The following is a 21,336-nucleotide window of genomic DNA, read 5'->3' as shown; positions in this document are numbered from 1 at the left end:
CTGATTCTTCCATCGGCTGCCTACAGAAGGATTGGCTTAGGAACATCTGTTTGAAAAAGCTTGGAATAATTTGTTTGTGTGCTCTTTTCACTTTATTGGCAAGATGTCAATAGCGGTGGTTACTTATATTATCCACCGTTACAGTCCGGCTACGGTAGACATCCAGAAATGAAGTGCAATGAATTACATAAACGATAGCATTATTGTGCTAACAGGTGTGTGTACATGTGCTGAAAGTTCATCAAAAATTTTGAGAGTTTGTTCATTTCTATTCAGCGTTGGCCTTTGTGAATGCTTCACGTGTTTTGAAATGCCATAATTACCAAGTATCAAAAGAAATTGTGTGTTTTTCCTGAACTGTCTGCAAGTAGTGATGATGTTTTCAACTGTTTTCATGCTGTGATGCTAAATGGATAAATTCTACAGTGGAAGACCATAATTATTAGATGAGACGTACAGTAGTGAGGTGTTTTATCACATTTGAATTTAATTGTATTATGATTTTCCTCTTTCCTGCATTTTTCCTGCCTGCAATTCACTTTCTTTTGAGTGTCTTTGCAGAATGTACATGTCTTCCCTTAAGGGGAAAAGGTGATTAGGAAAACAGTGTGGACATTAATTCAGTATCTGTCAGCCGTTAGAGCAGTGGGGACGTACACACTCATTCACCATGCGCTACACGGATGGATTTAACCGCTGAGCACCTTCTCTGCGTTTACATCAGCATCTCCTGCTTAACATGTTTTCATGTGCACCTTCCCGAGAATGTCGACGAGGGAGAATACGGTGGAGGACGCCGTGACTGGCAACTGGTCAAAATAACAAAAAAGATGCTGTGTTTTTAGACTTTGAATAACACAAAGAAAACAAGTTCATATTCATTTTTAAAATGACACAGTACTAATGTTTTAACTTAGTAAGAGTTCAGAAATCAATATTTGGTGGAATAACCCTGATTTCCAATCAAAGCTTTCATGCATCTTGGCATGCTCTCTACCAGTCTTTCACATTTGCTGTTGGGTGACTTATGCCACTCTTGGCGCAAAAATTCAAGCAGCTCGGCTTTGTTTGATGGCTTGTGACCATCCATCTTTCTCTTGATCACATTCCAGAGGTTTTCAATGGGGTTCAGGTTAGGGATGGGCATGAGTACTCGGACGTGGCAGCAATGATCGATCATGAAAACGATGATCGATGGTGATCATGCATGATGTGACTTTTCACTTAATTCGAAATTTAGTGAAAATTTCCTGACAACTAAACACAAATGTGTCAAAGAGGGAGCTTATTTTTAATTTTGAGATTGATTACAATGTGATTTTGAGGGGTACATTGATTGTCAGAAATGTCTCATAGCAACCAAACTGATATACAACGCTGCAATGCTATCATTAAGATAATCAAAAGAGAGTTTAATTAACCGTGTTTTGAACACCTGTCTCTGCAATACGTTTTCTAAGCACGTTTTATTATTACTTAAGGTAAGATCTTTGACTCATTAATGGATATTATTTAATAAAAGTGAATGTTTATCACTGACTGTAAACCTCCCTGCCCTGGGTGCTGACATGTTTGCGTGATGTAACACACCTGCATCTCGACGAAATGGGAGTTGAAGATTTCCGCACGAGTTTGCAAGTTAGAAGTCCAATATAAAGTAGCATTCTGTTGCACTTTCCCCAGTTGTAAGGTGGAAATTCCGACTCTCCGAGTTCAATGGAATGCTTCATGAATCATTACAGCAACAACAATACGGAGTATCGTGGCTTTCCCCACAGGAGTGAACACTTGGGGAGACACACACACACCAGGCATGTTGAAATGGACTCAATGTGCTGAAGCAGCGCGCATACAGCAGGCAAGTTTTTCAAAAAGCTAGAGAGAGCGCAGCTAAATGGAAGTGTCTGCACATGGAACGCAGTGTCTTCAAAACTGAACTTCAACTTAACATGCATATTAAAAACGCGATGGTTATGGCATCTCCTGTTAAGCCAAGCACGATCTGAAAATAGACGGTTCAGACAGTCACTAAAAAAACTGGTGCGCACTTATTAAGATTACTACAGTAACCTGAAGGAAGAACAGACAGACACACGTTGTGCACATTCTTTCATTGAGTTGGGAAGTGTGAGGCCGATACCGATCTCCGATTTTGTAACACTAAGATCAGCCAATACCGTTTTTTCTTAAAGTGCCCTTTATCACACTTTTGCAAGTTATATGCTGCAGTTATATGTTTATGCCCCACACTTTAAAATTACAGTAACACTTTTCACAAGGGTTCCATTTATTAACACTATTTAACAACATTACTGTAGTTAGCATGAACTAATGAATTTATGTTAGTTACAACATATACTAATACATTTTTAAAATCAAAAGTTGTATTAGTTAATGCACATTAATGCATTATGAACTAAAATGAACTAACAATGAACAATTGTATTTTTATTAACTAACATTATGATTAATAAATGCTGTTAAACGACATTGTTCATTGTTTGTTCATGATACCTAATGAATTAACTAATGTTAAAGAAATGAAACCTGTTTATTAAGTATTACCAAAATTACATTAATTGTGAATTGCTAACATTTATTTGTATTGAAAACAGTTATTAATAGTTCTATTGTCAAAATCGAAAGGTCATTGTGACATACTGGCAACCAAAAACCATGAGAGCATCACACACAGAAGAGATACTTTCAAAAATAAGAAAAATATATCAATAACAAGCTCTAAAACTGCTCCAGTGAGAAATATCTATGATTTGTTTACTGTCTTTGGCGTCTTGTTGTAACACAAATCACTAATTATTAAGCAAATGCAGGTTAAAGAGTTACATCTGTTATTAGTGGTATTGTGACCAACATTAATCTGATTAAAATTGGGATCACAGAATAGCGCTGAGATGAGTGACTGATGACATATTGAGAGCACCTAGACAGCGTGCATGTTTGACTGACATCGAGAGTGTTTATATTATAGAGAGCGAAGCTGAAAGTGTTTGATCTCTCAAACAGTCTCTATCGCGCAACACAACGTCTGATTGTTAGGACTCATGTTACATCACGTGTACTCAGATTTGTATTTGCATGTTATTTGTTGTTTAATTCATTTTTATACCCGTTAGCAGCCTCTTTAATCTCTTCCTGCTCACTGTGCAACGAGTCAGAATAACTACCGTAATGACCCTAGAAAATGGGCAAATTAATATTCATACCAGTGTAATTCTTACACATTTCTAAAAACAAAACAGCATATTCATGTGAATTACATCATGTCTGAAAGTTTAAATTCGTGAATGCTTAGAATTGCCAACAACTCACCCTCCAATGGCCACTCTGTCATGCTTCAAGGGCTGAGCAAGCATTCATTCATTAGAGGAGAAGTGTATGTGTGATTCCCTGCATGCTGCAAGAAAGATTGGCCCTGATTCTAGGTACAATTGCCAATCACGGATTTAAGACGAATATCGGCCAATTTTGGTCATTGGCCGATCGATCAGTGCACCCCTAATTTTACTTATGCAATCTTTTGAACATTTTGTAACAGATTATTTTAAAACAGCCTATAATAATGAATAGATGATACACTGGAACAACAAGACGCAATGCAGCAGCCAAAGACTTTTGTCAGACATGTTATTATATGTATACGGTTATGTACATGTACATGTCATTGCCCCTCGAGTACTCGAGTACGAGTAATTAGTCCAAGTACTCGAGTAGACCAAATGAACAAAATGCCTATCCCTAGGTCAGGTCTGGAGATTGGGCTGGCCATGACAGGGTCTTGATCTGGTGATCCTCCATCCACACCTTGACTGACCTGGCTGTGTGGCATGGAGCACTGTCCTGCTGGAAAAAACAATCCTCATTGTTGGGGAATATTGTCAGAGCAGATGGAAGCAAGTTTCTTCCAGGAAAACTTTGTACGTGGCTTGATTCATGCGTCCTTCACAAAGACAAATATGCCCGATTCCAGCCTTGCTGAAGCACCCCCAGATCATCACCGATCCTCCACCAAATTTCACAGTGGGTGCGAGACACTGTGGCTTGTAGGCCTCTCCAGGTCTCAGTCTAACTATTAGATGACCAGGTGTTGGGCACAGCTGAAAATTGGACTCATCAGAGAAGATGACCTTACTCCTGTCCTCTACGGTCCAATCCTTTGCAAACCTCAGCCTGGCTCTTCTTTGCTTCTCATTGATGAAGGGCTTTTTTCTGCTCTGCACGACTTCAGCCCTGCCCCTAGGATCCTGTTTCGAACCATCCTCGCCATGCACTTCACCCCAGCTGCTGTTTGCCATTCTTTATGTTGGTCACTTGATGTCATCCTACAGTTGTTGAGTGACTTTCGAATGAGTTGGCAGTTATCCCGGTCAGGGGAGAGTCGTTTTCGCCCTCTGCTGGTCTGTAGCTTTGTTGTCCCCAGTGTCTGCTGCTTGACCTTGTTCTTATGAACCACCGTCTTTGAAATTTTAAGATTGGAAGCAACCTGATGCTCACTGTAACCCTCTGCCAGTAACGCCAGAATTGAACCCTTTTTTCCTCACTGAAAACTTTTCTTTTCAACTCTTTTGGCATGGTCAATAGTCATTTTTTGATTCCAATTAATTTTGAGGTACTACTAGCACTGATTTTGCCATCCAGCTGGTCCTATTGCAAGAGGAGAGTGATGACCACAGCAGTGTTTTTTTTATACTTTTCCTCGTTAAATAATTGATTTGGTTCAGGTGATCACCTAATCAGTACTTCATTAAGTAGAATGAGGTGTGCTTGTGTTGGATTTCAACAGACACTGGAATGGAATGGCTGCCATACATGTTGAGATGCTGATTTAAGAAAAAAATTGGAGTGGTCTCTTAATTTTTTCCAGAGCTGTACATTTTATGTATACATTTACTGCCTTCTTATTTATCTTTCTATAATATTATTTTGCTATAAATAAATCATTTTGATTATTGTTTCTAAAATGTCTCTTGTGAATATAAACATAGTGGTATCAGAGCAGGACATTTCATATAGTCAGGAGACACAAAGTATTTGAACCCGGTGCTCCACCCTAACAGAGATTAGGAAATACACACCTAAGAGGGTAGGGGGCGCTACATATATATTTCCTGAAGCAAGAACTTTTCAAGGTTGAAACACAAAAATGTACTGTGGTAACCTGTTTTATTCATTTTATATTAGTATTATTATATATACTTTTTAAAACAAGGCTTGGCTTAATAATTAATTTAAAGAAGTCACTTTAGCAGGTAATTTTAGACAAACTCAGCTTCTTCACTTCAAATAGTCATTCTCATTTACACGTCCAATAATAGCTGTTTGCCAACAGTTTGATGTGAAACTGCCTAAACAGATGATGGAACAGAGTGTGTGATATAAACATAAACCTGTCCAACAACTGTTTAGACAGCATCCTAGTACCAGCCAGAGGATTTGTTGTGCAACTGGGAATGGAAATTGCTACTACTCTGTTCCATGCATGACTGTACAGTCTCAACTATTTTCACATAAAGGCTGTAAATTTAAAATATACCCATCAGGGTCAGAAAGTAGGCAGGGCACAAAATAAATTACAGAAATGACCCAGTTATTTAAAATACAGGGCAAACTCCAACAACAAAATAAATTACAGAAATGACCCAGTTATTTAAAATACAGGGCAAACACCAACAAACTCCAACAAACTCCAACAACACGGTTGTTGGGTTTTGTTGGCTCAGTTTGTTGACTCCATTGTTGTATGTTGGGGCCCTGTGAAATGTTTTTCAACATTCTTAATCAATCTGGCAACTATAGAATGTTTGAAATGTTGATGTTTATTGGAAGGTGTGAAATGTTTCCCAACATTTCAAATCCAACAACCAACTTGTGAATGTTTGACATGTTGGTGTTTGTTGGGACAGTTCTAAATTCTAAACATTCTAAATTCAACAGGCAACTTTAAAATGTTGGAAGTGTTGGTGTTTGTGGGGCAGTGTGAAATGTTTCCCAACATTCTAAATTCATCAAGCAAATTTAGAATGTTAGAAGTGTTGAGGTTTGTAGGGTAGGATGAAATTTTTTCCAGCATTCTAAATCCAAGAGCCAACTTTAGAATGTTTGAATATTTTGCATATGTTGGGGCAGTGTGAAATGTTTCCCAACATTCTAAATACAACAGCCAACTTTATAATTTGTTAAAGTGTTGGTGTTTGAGGCGGTGTGAAATGTTCCCTGTCTGTCACTCACTCGACATTGTGTCGATGTAGTGACACTAGGGGTTCGCTCTTGGGAATACCACTCATTCAGACTTGTTCTTTGGAGCCAAGTGCATGTGTGTGTGTGTTCATCCCATCACCTTATCATCTGCTGCCAGAATTTACGGCACATACCAGCGGTCACCCTCGCACGATTGAGTGTTGTGCTTCCCCTGGGCGCTTCGGCGGCTGAGTCCACAGGTATTAAAAGAGTATATTCCAAAAGAGTATATTTTCTCTAAAAGAGCTCGCACAAACGATTGCCGTCTTTTTAAAGATGTCCTTTTGCCTTTATGCTACCGGGTGCGCCCGTTATCTCTCCCCACCGGATGGCCATGAGATCTGTCTCGAGTGCTTGGGCTGCCTCCCGACCCAGTCCGTCCTGGGTTGAAACTCAGGCGGCTGCATCGGCGAGCGCAGCGGGTGATCTGGATGTGGATATGGGAGTGTTCCCGCAGGCTCAATCCCCGTGGACCTCCCAGCATGCACTCGTTCTGCCCAGTAGAGTTCACGAGCGAGGTAGGCGGTCCGCCTTGGGGCGGATTTAATATCTCGTTTGGAGCTCACGACGAGGATGAGTTATCGGTTGCAGCATAGGAGGGTGGGTTTCTGCTTTTGGAAGCAGACAAATCTTCTGAGCTCCCGCTCTTGGGCGGTAGAGCTCAGGATGAGGTGGACGCTGAGTTGGCAACCGTGCTTGCCCGGGCGGCCACGAACATCAGACTTGAGTGGAACCCTCCACCCTGCCCTGAGCGTTCACAGCTAGATGATTTGTTTCTGGGCTCGGAGCGTGACTCATGGCCGCACCCCACCCCAGTGCTCTTCTTCCCGGAAGTGCACAAGGAGCTCACAAGTCGTGGAAGGCAACTTTCTCTGCCTGTACATGTTTTGCCGGCTCATCCACCCTAACTACCTTCGATGGCAGAGCGGATAAGGGATATGTCGAGCTTCCCCAAGTAGAGCGCACCATTGCTGTGCATTTATGCCTGGAGGAACCGACCAAGGCTCACTTCCAAGGCATGTAAGTTTTCTTCGTCACTCGTGGCGAAGGCTTACAATGCCACGGGTCAGGCAGCTTCTGCCCTGCATGCCATGGCCATCCTGCAGGTCCACCAGGCCAAGGTGCTCAAAGATCTACACGAGGGTAGGACCGACCCAGGGCTTATGCAGGAACTGTGTACTACGACCGACCTCACTCTAACGGTGACGAAAGTCACGGCGTGCGCCCTGGGCCGGACAGTGTCCACCTTGGTGGTCCAAGAGTGGCACCTGTGGCTCAACCTTGTGGAGATGCATGACGCTGAGAAGGTCCGCTTTCTCGATGCGCCCATCTCCCAAGGTGGGCTCTTTGGCGACACTGTCGAGGGTTTTGCCCACCAGTTCTCGACGATGAAGAAACAGACGGAGGCCATCAAACAAATCCTGCCGCAGCACGACTCGGCCGCCTATAGGCCTCTGAAGTCCCCCGCCCCGTCTTCCCCTCGCCAGGGCCGTCCTCCTGCGGTGCCGGGTCCGGCTCCCCCACCATCGGAGCCCGTACGCTGGTCTTTGAGAAGAAGATCCTCCCGCAGGAAGGCGGCACCTCCTGCCCGCCAGCCGGCCATCAAGAACCCCGTTCCTGAGACGGGCGACCCAGGGAGCAGGCAACTACTCCTGACCGGTCTGGCCCGGGGCATCTCTCCAGCCCCATCATCGCCCCTGGGCCAGCACATGGTGAGTATAACATCGCCAAGTGCCCTCTGGGCCTTGGAACCCACATGGTCAATAAAAGAGCAGTTTCCTAATTCCCTGGGCCAGCGCACTCGCAACGGCCAGGTGCTGGAAGTCTTTCTGGTCAATCAGGTGAACGCAAGTACTTCCCGTTCCCTCGTTCTCTGGCGAGAGACAGCCAGCGAACAGGTAAGTGTGCTGGTCTCTGGGGCTGCTCGCCTGCCCCAGTCACCGGCCACCATTGCGGACTTGCGGAGCAGCACGTCCCCCCTGGGCTGTATTCCATGTGGGGCGCCTGCTCTGCCTTACTGCGAACCACCCTGCCTGGGCACGGTAAGTCCAGTCGTCCCCCTGGTGCTGCTGTCACGGAGACTGGAGGCCTGGTTAGAGCTCTCCAGCCCCTCACGGTGGCTCATCAGGATGATTTGCCTCGGCTACGCGATCCAGTTCACCAAACGCCCGCCCCGGTTCAGTGGCATCCTCTCCACTACAGTGCAGGGTGAGGGTGCCTCTGTCCTCCGGGCGGAAGTTGCCACCCTTCTGGCGAAGGGAGCAATAGAGCCCGTACCCGTAGCCGAGTTGCGCAAGGGCTTCTACAGCCCTTATTTTATCGTGCCCAAGAGAGGGGGAGGGCCGCGCCCAATCTTGGACCTGTGTGCCCTGAACAAGGCCTTACACAGGCTTCCGTTCAGGATGTTAACACAGAAGCGCATCTGGTGTCAGTATGACATCAGGATTGGTTCTACACAAGTATGCGTTTCTTCCTGTGAGCCTCATTGCACAGACTGTGTGCAAAGTCAGGGAGGACGATCAGCAAGTCCTGTTCGTTGCACCGTACTGGCCCAACCGGACTTGGTTCTTGGATCTGATGCTCCTGACATTAGCACCTCCCTGGCGCATTCCCCTGAGGCAGGACCTTCTCACTCAGGGGCAGGGCACACTCCAGCACCCACAGCCGGACCTCTGGAATCTCCATGTCTGGCTCCTGGATGGTTCTACCAGCGGTGGTAGACACGATCACACAGGCCAGGGCCCCCTCTACGAGGTGGCTGTATGCCTTGAAGTGCCGTCTTTTCGCTAACTGGTGTTCTTCCCGTGGGGAGGACCCACAGAGATGCGCCGTCTGTGCTGTCTTTCCTTCAGGAAGGGCTGGAGAGACGGCTGTATCCCTCTACCCTGAAAGTGTACGTAGCTGCCATAGCAGCTCACCACAATACACTGGATGGGGGACCCTCACAACAGCGCGACCTGATCAACAGGTTCCTCAAAGGCACGAGGAGGTTGAATCCTCCTAGACTGCACCTGATCCTCTCTTGGGATCTCTCTGTGGTCCTACCTGCCCTACAGAGAGCCCCCTTTGAGCCCCTGGAGCAGGCCGAGCTCAGCACTCTGTCCCTCAAGACGGCCCTCCTGGTGGCGCTCACTTCCATCAAGAGGGTGGGGGACCTGCAGGCACTCTCTGTTACCAGAGGATGCCTGGAGTTCGGGCCGGCACACTCTCATGTGATCTTGAGACCCCGGCCTGGTTACGTGCCCAAAGATCCCACCACTCCTTTTCGGGACCAGGTGGTGAACCTGCAAGCGCTCCCTTCAGAGGAGGAAGACCCGGCCTTGTCATTGCTGTGTCCAGTTCATGCTCTGCGCATCTCTCTGGACCGCATGCAGATCTTTAGATGCTCGGAGCAGCTCTTTGTCTGTTTTGGAGGACAGCAGAAGGGGAAAGCTGTCTCCAAGCAGAGATTAGCCCACTGGATTGTGGATGCCATTTTCCTCGCATACCAGTCTCAGGACTTGCTGTGCCCCTTGGGAGTCTGGGCGCACTCCACTAGAGGTGTTGTGTCCTCCTGGGCACTGGCAAGGGGGGCCTCTCTTGCAGACATATGCAGAGCTGCGGGTTGGGCTACACCCAATACCTTTGCAAGGTTTTATAACCTACACATAGACCCGGTTTCGACCCGAGTGTTATGCGGTAACAGCAGGTAGACCGGGCAGCCGGTTGGGTGTACCGCTTGCATTGTGCCTTTCCCCTTTTTTAAAGGTGATAATGTGCACTTTTTGTCCACAACAGTTCCCCGTTCTGGCAAACTCCGGATGACTCTTTAATTCTTTAGCACTGTTCAGGTGACGAACTCGGCGGAGGAGTGATGCCACCAGGCCCAGTACTCGTGGTATTCCCCTTTTCAGGTGAGCCCATGTGCTTGGGCTCAGTTCTCCATGCATGGTGATTCCCCCTTGGTAATCCCGTATGATGAGTTTCCACTGTTCGGTTCCCCTTAGATGGACCCTGTGTTTCCCCTCGTCAGAGCTTTCTCTGCCTTGGCCACTGTGCCGTGTACCCTCTCTATAGATAGAGAGATATCATTCCATATGTGAACTTCCCCGTTGGTAAGTCCATGTGAGGTATTCTCCACATGCTAACTCCTTTCGGCAGGATGTGGTCTCTAAAATGCTCTCCTTCCTGGAGAGGGAAGAGCACATCCCAGCGCAATTCTAGAAAAGTGCTCGGCGGGACATTGCTTAACAGAAATCAGTTAAGACACCGCCTGTAGCCTCCTTGGGTAAGTGCCTCTACCCCCTTAACGGGACTAGGGAGATGCCTTACCTAACTCGCTGGAAGGTCACAACGTGGTTGAGTGCTCGCTGCGAAGCATGGAGCAGCTTGCCCGTGTCCATTCTTCCGTACCTCGTGACATGGTTCAGCGCCTGCGGTGTTTCCTATAGGAACCCCTAGTGTCACTACATCAACACAACGTCGAGTGAGTGACAGACAGGGAACGTCTTGGTTACTGATGTAACCTCTGTTCCCTGATGGAGGAACGAGACGTTGTGTCTCTCCTGCCGCAGCGTTGAACTGGCCGCTGACATGGCCGGGACTCTCTATCGGCTCCTCAGCATAAATCTGAATGAGTGATGCACGCCATTTCCTTTTGTACCTGTATGTCCAGGGTGGAGAGTGGCATGCAAATTCCACTCGCCAATTTTCACTGGCCTTTTCTATTTTAAACAAAGGTGATTGGGGATCTCAAGATCGAACCCCTAGTGTCACTACATCGACACAACATCTCGTTCCCTCCATCAGGGAACAGAGGTTACATCAGTAACCAAGACATTTTCCAACATGTTACATTCATCAGGCAACTTCAGAATGTTTGAAGTGTTGGTATTTGTTAGGGCAGTGTGATATGTTTCCCAACATTCTAAATGCAACAGCCAACTTTAGAATGTTGAAGTGTTGGTGTGTGTGTGAGACAGTGTGAAATGTTACCCATCATTCTAAATCCAAGAGCCAACTTTAGCATGTTTGAATTGTTGGTTTTGTTGGGGCACTGTGAAATGTTCCCAAAATTCAACAGCTGACTGAAAATGTTTGTAGTGTTGGTGTTTGTTGAGGCAGTATAACATGTTTACCAACATTCTGAATTCATCAGACAACTTTAGCATGATTTAATTGTTGGTGTATGTTGGGGCATTGTGAAAGGTTTCCTAATATTATAAATTCACCAGGCAGCTTTAAAATGTTTGAAGTGCTGGTGTTTGTTGGGGCATCTAGTTATGGGCCTATCTAGTAGTTGTCGACTGATATGGGTTTTTTAATGGCCGATGCCGATATCCAGAGAGCAGGGTGGTCAATAGGCCGATACAATGCCGATATATCACACAATTTAATATAGTAAATAACATAAATGTAAAATTGTTAAAAAAATTATAATAAACTCTTATTTAGCACTGTATTTACTACATTTCACACAAAACAAAAAAAAAATAATAGTGTATTTTAAATGGTAGATAGCAGTTTCTTCAGATTTCTGTTTACAAATTTTAGTAATTTATTTGCACATGAAGAAATTGTTAATATATTAGGAAGAAGGAAATAACAGTATACACAGTAGTCCAGCAACCATGGATGGCATGTCCACATTAGCAGTTGCATTTTCTCAAAAAATACCAAATCAAACCAATTGTACATACAGTGCATAGTGAATAAGACATTTACTTATAGTACACTTGAAACACTTTTACCTTGGGCTGCATCCGAAAATGTAGGCAGCTGACTTGCTGCCTTGCTGCCTGATCAGTTAATGGCTTAACTGACATCTGTTTTGAATGAGTGGAACTCTTAAGGAAACTTGTCTCTGAACAGTTTGAAAAGCATTTTATTTTCATCCTACCTCTGTATACAGCCCCAGGAGGCAGCATTTTCCTGGTTTCGGATGCAGCCTTGAAGTTGCACTTACAAGCTCGTGTGGATCCAGCGTGAACCTCAATCTCCTGACAGTTTAAATGGCCTGGATCGCCTGTTTGGATTGTTGTCATGATTTGTGAATCAGAGGAACTTTTGATCCTGATACTGAAGTTTTTGATTCTGGCTGATAGAATACGCACTTCAGAGGAAGATATTAGATGAGTGCTTGACGGGAAGAAAACGATGGATTTTCATGAGGTTCGTGAATGACATGTTTAAACGAGATATCTGCATATTTGCTAATGGTATATAATACAAGTTTTATGGATATTTGCCTTTTATCATTAGAAAAGTTACAGGAAACTGTTGAGGAGAGGCTGTTAGAATACATGCTTTAGAGGTAAATAAAAGAGTGCTCCACCACAGGATGCTGGATCTGCTGAAGTTGTGTGAGGTTGGTTTATTATATCTGTTTAAATGAGATATGCGCATATTTGCAGATGATATATGATATTAGTTTTATTGGTATTTGCCATTTTATCATTAGACAAGACAGTTAAAAGTTACAGGGAACTGTTGAGGAGAGAGAGGGAGAATGAAACAGGCGAGCATTTTAACATTATGAGCTCAAACAAGTCTGCCGTGGCTCTGATATGCGAACCGTTTAAATGACACTGTGTTGCACACCGGCCTATTATTGTAGTAACAAAATGGCACATAACAACAAAACAAACCGTGACTGGTCATTTACATGTCTCAGTCGCTTCACATACAAGCAGGTGATTTTCGGCGCCCACAAAATTAAAATCGGCCAAACTGGATAATATTTCAGCTGATGCGATAATTAAAAAAGTCAGAATATTTTCCGATTTATCGGCCTCACAATACATCGGTCGACCACTACTATCTAGGTATGGATTTAGATACTGTTGTGAAAATTTCAATGTAATGATTAAATTGAAGTATTTGATATAAATGGAAAACACACTTGTATATTATAAAAACTTGCCCACCTAAAGATATATATATTTTCCCCCTTTGTAAAAAAACAAAACAACAATAACAACAACAACAACAACAACAACAACAACAACAAAAAAAAAAACTTCTGACACCAGCCCCTATTAAGGAAAGTTTCTGAACTGGCTTTTTCTGAATGGCATGGGCACTGAAGAATTACTATTTCATTAACTGCAAGTGTGGGAGCGTGCAAGTGCGGTTGTAAACCTCTGCATTGAAATCATCTGAAATAGATTACACATCTGAACTAAACAAATTTTTTATGACTAGAAAAGCTTTTATGTTTCTTTCCTCACAAAACGTTTCCTCAAAGTCATTGACTTTAAAACTGTCGTGTTTCCAGTTTTATTGTCTCTGGCTTTTTGCTTTTTTGTTGCTGACCGGCTAACCTTCACCTCTCTGTATTGCACTTAGAGTAACTCAACAACCATTCCCAATAATCTTGTGAAGAACTCAACAAGCTTGACACACAGGAACTCATTGCAGAAGAGAAAGTCTTTACAAAGGTGAGCCTTGGGTAAATCAACCAGGCTCATTCAGTCTTTCTTCGATGGGAGCCTGAAGTGCACCCTGATCCAGGGTGTCTTATATAGAGTGTTTTGATGAAAAACTTCAATAACTTAGAGATTGAAAAAAAAACAAAAAACAGACAAGGTATGGTAGATTGATTCTTAGGATTTCAGAACAAAGAAACATTTGAGGTTGAAAAAACATGCAGACTGTCACGCTCATCTATCAAACCATGCAAACTGGAAAACAATGTGCAAAGAAAAGTAAGCAGTCAGAACATGCTGAGAGGTGATCCAGAGGAGGAAGAGCAGTACCTGATATGGTCTGAGTAGTTCCTGTGCAAGCATAAGGAGAAAAGACAAGACACAAATAACATTGTTAGAGCAGAACATTTTCACATTTTCAGATACTTTGCTTGCATCAGATTTCATTCAGGTCTGAATTTTAATCTTTTACTTGCATAAGATGACAACACACTGGTGGGTGAGATCACAATTATTTCTTTCCTTTATTAGCATTTCCTTCAAGTGGTGTGTTAGAATGTCCTTTTTTGATGGCAAACTGCCATCCCTTTTCAAAGTCAAGGAGACTGATCTAGAAGAAAGGAAACTGTAGAGATTGTACTGCTGGACATCACAGGTAGAACAGAGAGACAAGTGAGAGATTGATTCTTGGTGGAAAAAGAGAACAGTGCAAGGTTCAGTCCCAGTATAAAATCCTTAAAACATTTGTGCCACATTATATAAAAAAATATAGTTCAGGTCCTAAATGCTGATTGGTCAATAAAGTGTTCCAATTTTGCTAAAATACACAATATAGTGGCAACTATAACATAACACACCAGTTCACCATAATTCAACAGTCCCATATCAAAATTCCGTTATGTCAGGGACTATATCCTCTAGCCTACTGTAATGGCACTTAATAAATTTGCTAAATATGTTTAATGAAAATTTGTTTCCTTAACATTTGTATTATGTAGTAACCGTTATACAAGCAATAAGGCACTCAGGGCCATGCTATCTTGTGAGTATAGTGACAGCTGAAGGAAACATAATGTTAACAGAATGTTTCTACTCCCTGAAAGATATCACAGAAATAAGTGTCCTGAGATTTCTCTGCAGTCTCTGTGACAGCACTAGACTGTGTAAACAGCAAACAAAAATGTGACTGTGGGCCGCGGTCTTATTCTTTGATCAGCCAATCAGAAGACTTTGATGTGCTTTCTGCCTGTCAATCATTTTGCATGTTCTCATAGTGTAGTAGTTGAAGCAGTTCATTTAGTTTTAATGCCATATTCAGATTCATAACAGTCGTCAGTTGAGGGTGCTACTGTTGTGTATGACAACCGTGAGAAGATGCCCTAGTGCACTTTGGTCTCAACATTACCTGTGGAGGGCGGGTTTTTTGAAAGAGGGGTGTGTCGTATTCAATGGCTTAGTCGCGTGGAAGTTCCAGAACAACTAAAATAGCTTACAGAACCTTTAAAACAGTTAATGCATCTACCTAAATTGACATTAAAACCATTTTATTCTGTCCTGTCTGATTTCTAACAGAATTGGACTAAAACCAAACTTGAATTTATTGACAAAACTCTTTACAGGTAAGGCACAGGAAAAGGCTTTAACTTAAAATACCCAGATACTGAGAAAAATTGCTAAGTCATCTCATCCCAAAAGTTCACTCCAAGACAAACAGGGTTAGGTAAGGCTACAAAACCTCCCAGTCCATTACCAAGGTTTTCATCTCAGTCTTCCCTTAATCAGTCTTTACTTCAATGCAAATCCTTGTGTTTTAACTTAGAGTTAACTTACAAAACCAACTGCTCATTAACCAAGTCCTTTAAGCCTTACAATATCACTATAAGAACTTCTCTTTTCCAAGTTACCAATCAGCTTATATGAGCTTATGTATATGTCATCTCCCTGCAGAACACTTTAATTTTGATGTTATTAAGAACTCAGTAATAATCACAAGAAAATATTGTGTCTGTACTTCATTCTCCTCTAATAAGACATAATTTGCCTTGAGGGAAGATTTGATTGCATTTCCAAACATTATCTTTCAGGATTAGTGTTATTTTCACTGAAGACACCTAAAGTATAGCAATGATTCCAAAGATCTTTTAACATGCTCACTATTAAACTCACAGACTTTTCAATATTCTGTGTGTAAAATTTAATACTGATAAAATAAATGATGAACAGTATAAGGTAAATGAGTCCTGTAAAAAGTCTTCCGGTTCCATCCAGCAACTGAGAGTAAACATGCAGTGCTATAAATAGAGGATCCTTGCGTCAATAAGCTCCCCTGCCTGACATGCATGAGGCGGGAGCTATGGCATGTCAGTAGGGCAGTGATTAGATGTCACTGCTGTCAGTCTTCCAAGATAGTGATGGTCAGATTTCAGCAGAAGCCTGTTTGATGCAATCCGAGTCAAGACAGCTGTGGTAGCTAGGCATCGTTCAAAGAGAAAGATTTTTAAAGTTGATTCTTTTCAAAACGTTCAGTACAAACATGGTTTTACAATTTGTTAAAGGAAAAGTTCTCCCAAAAATAAATTTTTTGTCATGATTAATCCAACCTCATGTCATATTTAAACCCATATGACTTTCCTTCTCATGCTGAATGGAAAGGGAAAAATGTTAATGAATATCCCAGTCATCTTTTCAATACAATGGAAGATGATAGTGACTCACTTTAAAGCTTAAAAAAAGAATACAAAGTATCATAAAATTATGCAACTCGTGCATCATATTTTAAGTCTTCTGAAGGCATATGATTGATTTTGGTGAGAAACAACCTTAGAGTTAAGTCGTTTTTTATGGAAGCCCAGGAGTGCCATTTACAAACAAATTATCAATTTATTAATTTGAAAGTAAAATATGAATAAATAAACCAATTTATAAATGGATAAATAAATAGACACATTTAAATGCGTTTATTTAATTAATGTTTTAAAATGTACTTATATTTAGCAATACAACAGCACATTTATAAGCAATTTTTAAATGCACCTTTTAAATTGCGTTTTAAAAAGCATTTGGCAATTGCTTTTCTTCATCCATTTTCCAATTGCTTTCCTTTATTGTTTGACTTTTCCTTTTCTTTTACCATTTGTCAATCCATACCAGCTGAAGCCAAGGAGTGCCAATTAAACAAAATAATCAATCAATCTAAACGATCAATCTAATAATTTGAAAATAAAAACTTAACTAAATAAGTCAATTTATAAATGAACAAATAAAAAAACACATTTAAATGTGTTTATTTAATTCATGTTTAAAAATGTCATTATATTTAACAACAAATTGTGCATTAATAAATCATATTTATTTCATGTTTAAAATGTCATTAAATGTAGCAATAAATGAGTACATTAATGAGTCTTTTAAATGCACATTTTAATGCACTTTAAAAGCACCTTTTAAGTTGCATTTTAAAAAGGTATTTGGCAATTGTTTTTTTTTTTTTTTTTTTTTTGGAATGCCCAATTCCCAATGCGTTCTAAGTCCTCATGGTGATATAGTGACTAGCCTCAGTCTGGGTGGCAGAGGACGAATCTCAGTTGCCTCCGAGGAGACAGAGCGCGTGTGGAGGCTTCACGCTATTCTCCGCAGCATCCACACACAACTCACCACACGCCACACCGAGAGCGAGAACCACATTATAGTGACCACAAGGAGGTTAACTCAACATGACTCTACCCACCCTAGCAACCGGGCCAACTTGGTTGCTTAGGAGACCTGGCTGGTGTCACTCAGCACACCCTAGATTCGAACTCGTGACTCCAGGGCATCACAGTTATTCACCGTTCTGTTCCTTGGACTCTTATTTTGATATGGTTTTTGTGTCATCCTTAGTTTCCCCTGGACTACACTTCCCATAATGCACTGCCCTCATCACTGCCATCTGTTCCCAATCTTCCTCACCTGTCCTCCATTTCCTCATCGGCACCTGTGTGTATAAATACCCTTCAGTTTTATTCATTCCTTTGTCAGTTCTTGTATTGTTACGTTGTGTTGGTAAAGTGTGATTTAGTTGATTATGAATTGCTACGTTATGTTTTGTATGACAGCATCCACTCCAGCATGTTTCCTATGCTGTTCCACTCCAGCGTCCACTCCAGCGTATTTCCTTATTGAAGACTTTAAAGTTAATCTACTCCTGCGTCTCCTGTCTTCCTCTCCATGAACCCAACGTTACAGAGGGGTGGAAGTCAGTGTCAATACTCGCTGAGCTACCCAGGCCCCTGGCAATTGCTTTTCTTAATTAATTTGCCAATGGCTTTTCTTTTTTGTTTTTCTTCTCCTTTTCTTTCTCCAACTGAGAATTGAGTAAAAAAAAAAAAAAAAAAAAAAAATGCCATTGGACTATTGTCTTGAGAGCAACCAATGAACTTTCGATTCAGTTATTATCCATTTCTTATGCGCAGGATTCGCAGATCCAATAATATTACGTAAACTGCTTGTACCATCGTCCAATGACAGACTGTCTTACATCCTCTTCAAGTGGCACATGGGAGAGGGTGTGTGTCTTATTACAGAGTCGAAAGTTCATTGATTGCTCTCGAGTCACCAGTCCAGTGGCATTTTTTTAACTCGATTCTCAATTGGAGAAAGAAAAGGAAAAATAAAAGGAAAAGCAAAACGAAAACAAAAAAGAAAAGCCACAGGCAAATGGATGAGAAAAAGCAAACGGAAAATGAATTAAGCAATTGTCAAATACTTTTTTAAAATGTAATTTAAAAGGTGCTTTCAAAGTGCATTAAAAAGTACATTTAAAAGACTCATTAATGTACTCATTTATTGCTACATTTATGACAATTTAAACATGAAAAAAATATGATTTATTAATGTACAATGTTATTGTTAAATATGACATTTTTAAACATGAATTAAATAAACACAATTAAATGTCTTTTTATTTGTCTATTTATAAATTGACTTTTTAATTCAAGTTTTTATTTTCAAATTATTAGATTGAACATTTATTCCTTCATTCTTTTTTTTTTTTTAATTGGCACTCCTTGGGTTCAGCTGGTATGGATTGACAAATGGTAAAAGAAAGGAAAAATCAAACAATAAAGAAAGGCAATTGCCAAATGCTTTTTAAAATGCAATTTAAAAGGTGCATTTAAAAATTGCTTATAAATGTGCTGTTGTATTGCTACATTTTAAAACATGAATTAAACGCAGTTAAATGTGTCTATTTATCCATTTATAAATCGGTTTATTTTTTTCAAGTTTTTATCTTCAAATTAATAGACTGATAATTTATTCCTTCATTCTTTTGTAAATGGCACTCCTGGGCTTACATAGTTTTTCAGTGAACATCGGATAAAATATGTAAGTCATTAATCAGTGAAAAATTTTGCAGTGTTTATTATTTATTTTTTTTTGGGTGAACTATTATTTTAAAAGTACAAAACAAATGAATATATTGATATCAGAAAATTACAAAATCACTGCTTTTTGTTTGCCATTAATAACTAGTCAAGATAAAGTCTTCTGTCTCTTATATCTGCATTTGAAAAGTCAAGCTTAGCAGCAAAAGCTGACCTACAAATTGTACCCTGCAGATATTTAGTCCTATTTCCCCTTTAAATTCACAGCTTTATTTCAAGCTACCCTGCTGAGCAGTCATATTTGTGTATTCTGACCAATAGCACAATGCTATGTGGTTCTGTCTGTTTCTTTGGCGTGACTTTGAGGTTGTATGTGACCTGCTGTGCTTTCATTTAATTAAAAGGGTTGGGGTGGAGATTCAAAGTGTACCTTAACAGGGACTGATGGAAAAATCTGTGCATGCCATGTGTGCCCAAGGACACACAATGGAAGTTGCCACAGTCTTTCCCATCATTTGAGAAATTGATTCAGTACTTTAATAGTTTCTAATAAAACTTTATATGCAACTTCAATATGACATTTACCTCTAACCCTTAATTAACAAGTAATAATAATTAACTTTTTTGCCAATAGGTGCATGTAAAACCTGGCATGCAGTAGACAGACAACAGCTAATTTCAAGGACATAGTATATACAGTAAATATATATATGTAAAATCTTACATTAAAGGAATAGTTCACCCAAAAATTTATTCATCCTCTTGTGTCATTCCACACCCTTATGCTGTTATTTTTTTCCAAACTCATATGCTGTTAATATTATTATTATTATTATTATTATTATTTGATTTTTTTATGGAATATTTTTCTTTATTATTTTTCTTTAAACAAATTGGTGAACTATTCCTTTAAAGACAATGTTGCTTTATGGCACCATAAGGTGTTGCTTGGTTTCATGTTCTCTTTTCACACTGCCTTCCTTCACCAGCAACAAGTGTTTTAAGTGCCCAGCAAGCATGCAATTAAATTGTGAAAAACCTGCCAGTGGTCTGTACTGTCTTGCAGTCGCTATGCTTAAGAAACATTTGTATATGCTTTCCCTGAGACCAAGCAGAAAGTGCTGCTCTTAACAGACTGCATACAGTAAGTACAGATACCCACCACTCATCGAGTGTGAAAATAACCTCTTCTTGTTCTGTTGCGGGCAATGTTTCACTAGATCTAGATAAACACCAATGTTTATTGCTAACTTTTTTTTAATGTCTTTTTTTATGCTTGTTCAATTTCATTACAATATACTGCAATACAATTCTTGAACAATTTGTCACAACTTAATTTCATTGCATGCAATCAGTTTAAATTTGTAAAACTGAAATTAATTTAATCCATTTGCGTTGAGTCTACATTAATAATTTTCATTGGCCATAACAGGATTTACAAAAATCCAGATTCAGACTGACCCAAAATAACACAAAGATTTAAGCGTTATTTTTTTTATATGAAAAATAACACAAGGATTTAATATAAAATCATTTAGTTTTAGTTTATTTAATTTTGTAACTCTACTTATGTAGTAACTCTACAAAATTAAAGTATGATTATTTTCTTTTTTCCTGCCAGAAACGAAAACATTTTTCTGTTACTGTCGTAACCTCCGTTCCCTGATGGAGGGAACGAGATGTTGTGTCGATGTAGTGACACTAGGGGTCGCTCTTGAGAGCCCCGGACATACGGGTATAAAAGGAGCTGGCTCGCAACCACTCATTCAGGTTTTGTGCTGAGGAGCCCGAGACAGGGTCCTGGCCATTTCAGCGGGTAGTACAGCGTTGTGGCAGGGGGGACACAACGTCTCGTTCCCTCCATCAGGGAACGGAGGTTACGACAGTAACCAAGACGTTCCCCTTCTGTCACTCACTCAACATTGTGTTGATAATAGTGACACTAGGGGTCCCTATACGAAACGGCACAACTAGCCGAACCGTGTTACGTGGACTGCAAGTGCAAGCAAGCTGCTGCGTGCGTAGTAGCAGGTGCACCGGTCTGCACGTAGCCTCTCCCAATGCCCCCAAAAACGTCGTATAGTTCCCCACATCCCTAGGGGGTGGGGAAGAGACGTATCTAGTATGGAAGCAGGCCGCGCCAGCCTTTTCTCTCTATGTTTTCTCTCCACAGAGTATTCAGTTATTCAGCTGGGGCCATTTTAATGCTCAATATATGCACCCAGGGAAGGTGTTCTTTTCCTATCCTATTCTTTCAGGGGGAAAAGACCCCGCGGAGACCACATCCTGCCCAGGGGGGGATAACATGTGGC

General features: G+C 41.2%; 1 protein-coding gene across 2 annotated transcripts in view; it reads right to left on the bottom strand.

The window, feature by feature from the left end:
- cadm1b (cell adhesion molecule 1b) overlaps window positions 1–21,336 on the bottom strand; it is a 273,986-nt gene that overhangs the window by 99,298 nt on the left and 153,352 nt on the right. For both annotated transcript variants that reach the window (XM_051665851.1, XM_051665852.1), the window contains exon 2: window positions 13,992–14,012. In XM_051665851.1, coding sequence (XP_051521811.1) covers window positions 13,992–14,012 — 21 coding nt within the window. The remainder of the gene's footprint in view (window positions 1–13,991; window positions 14,013–21,336) is intronic.

This window comes from Myxocyprinus asiaticus, chromosome 31, assembly GCF_019703515.2.
Source record: "Myxocyprinus asiaticus isolate MX2 ecotype Aquarium Trade chromosome 31, UBuf_Myxa_2, whole genome shotgun sequence".
NCBI lineage: Eukaryota > Metazoa > Chordata > Actinopteri > Cypriniformes > Catostomidae > Myxocyprinus > Myxocyprinus asiaticus.
This window is presented reverse-complemented; position numbering and strand designations above follow the sequence as displayed.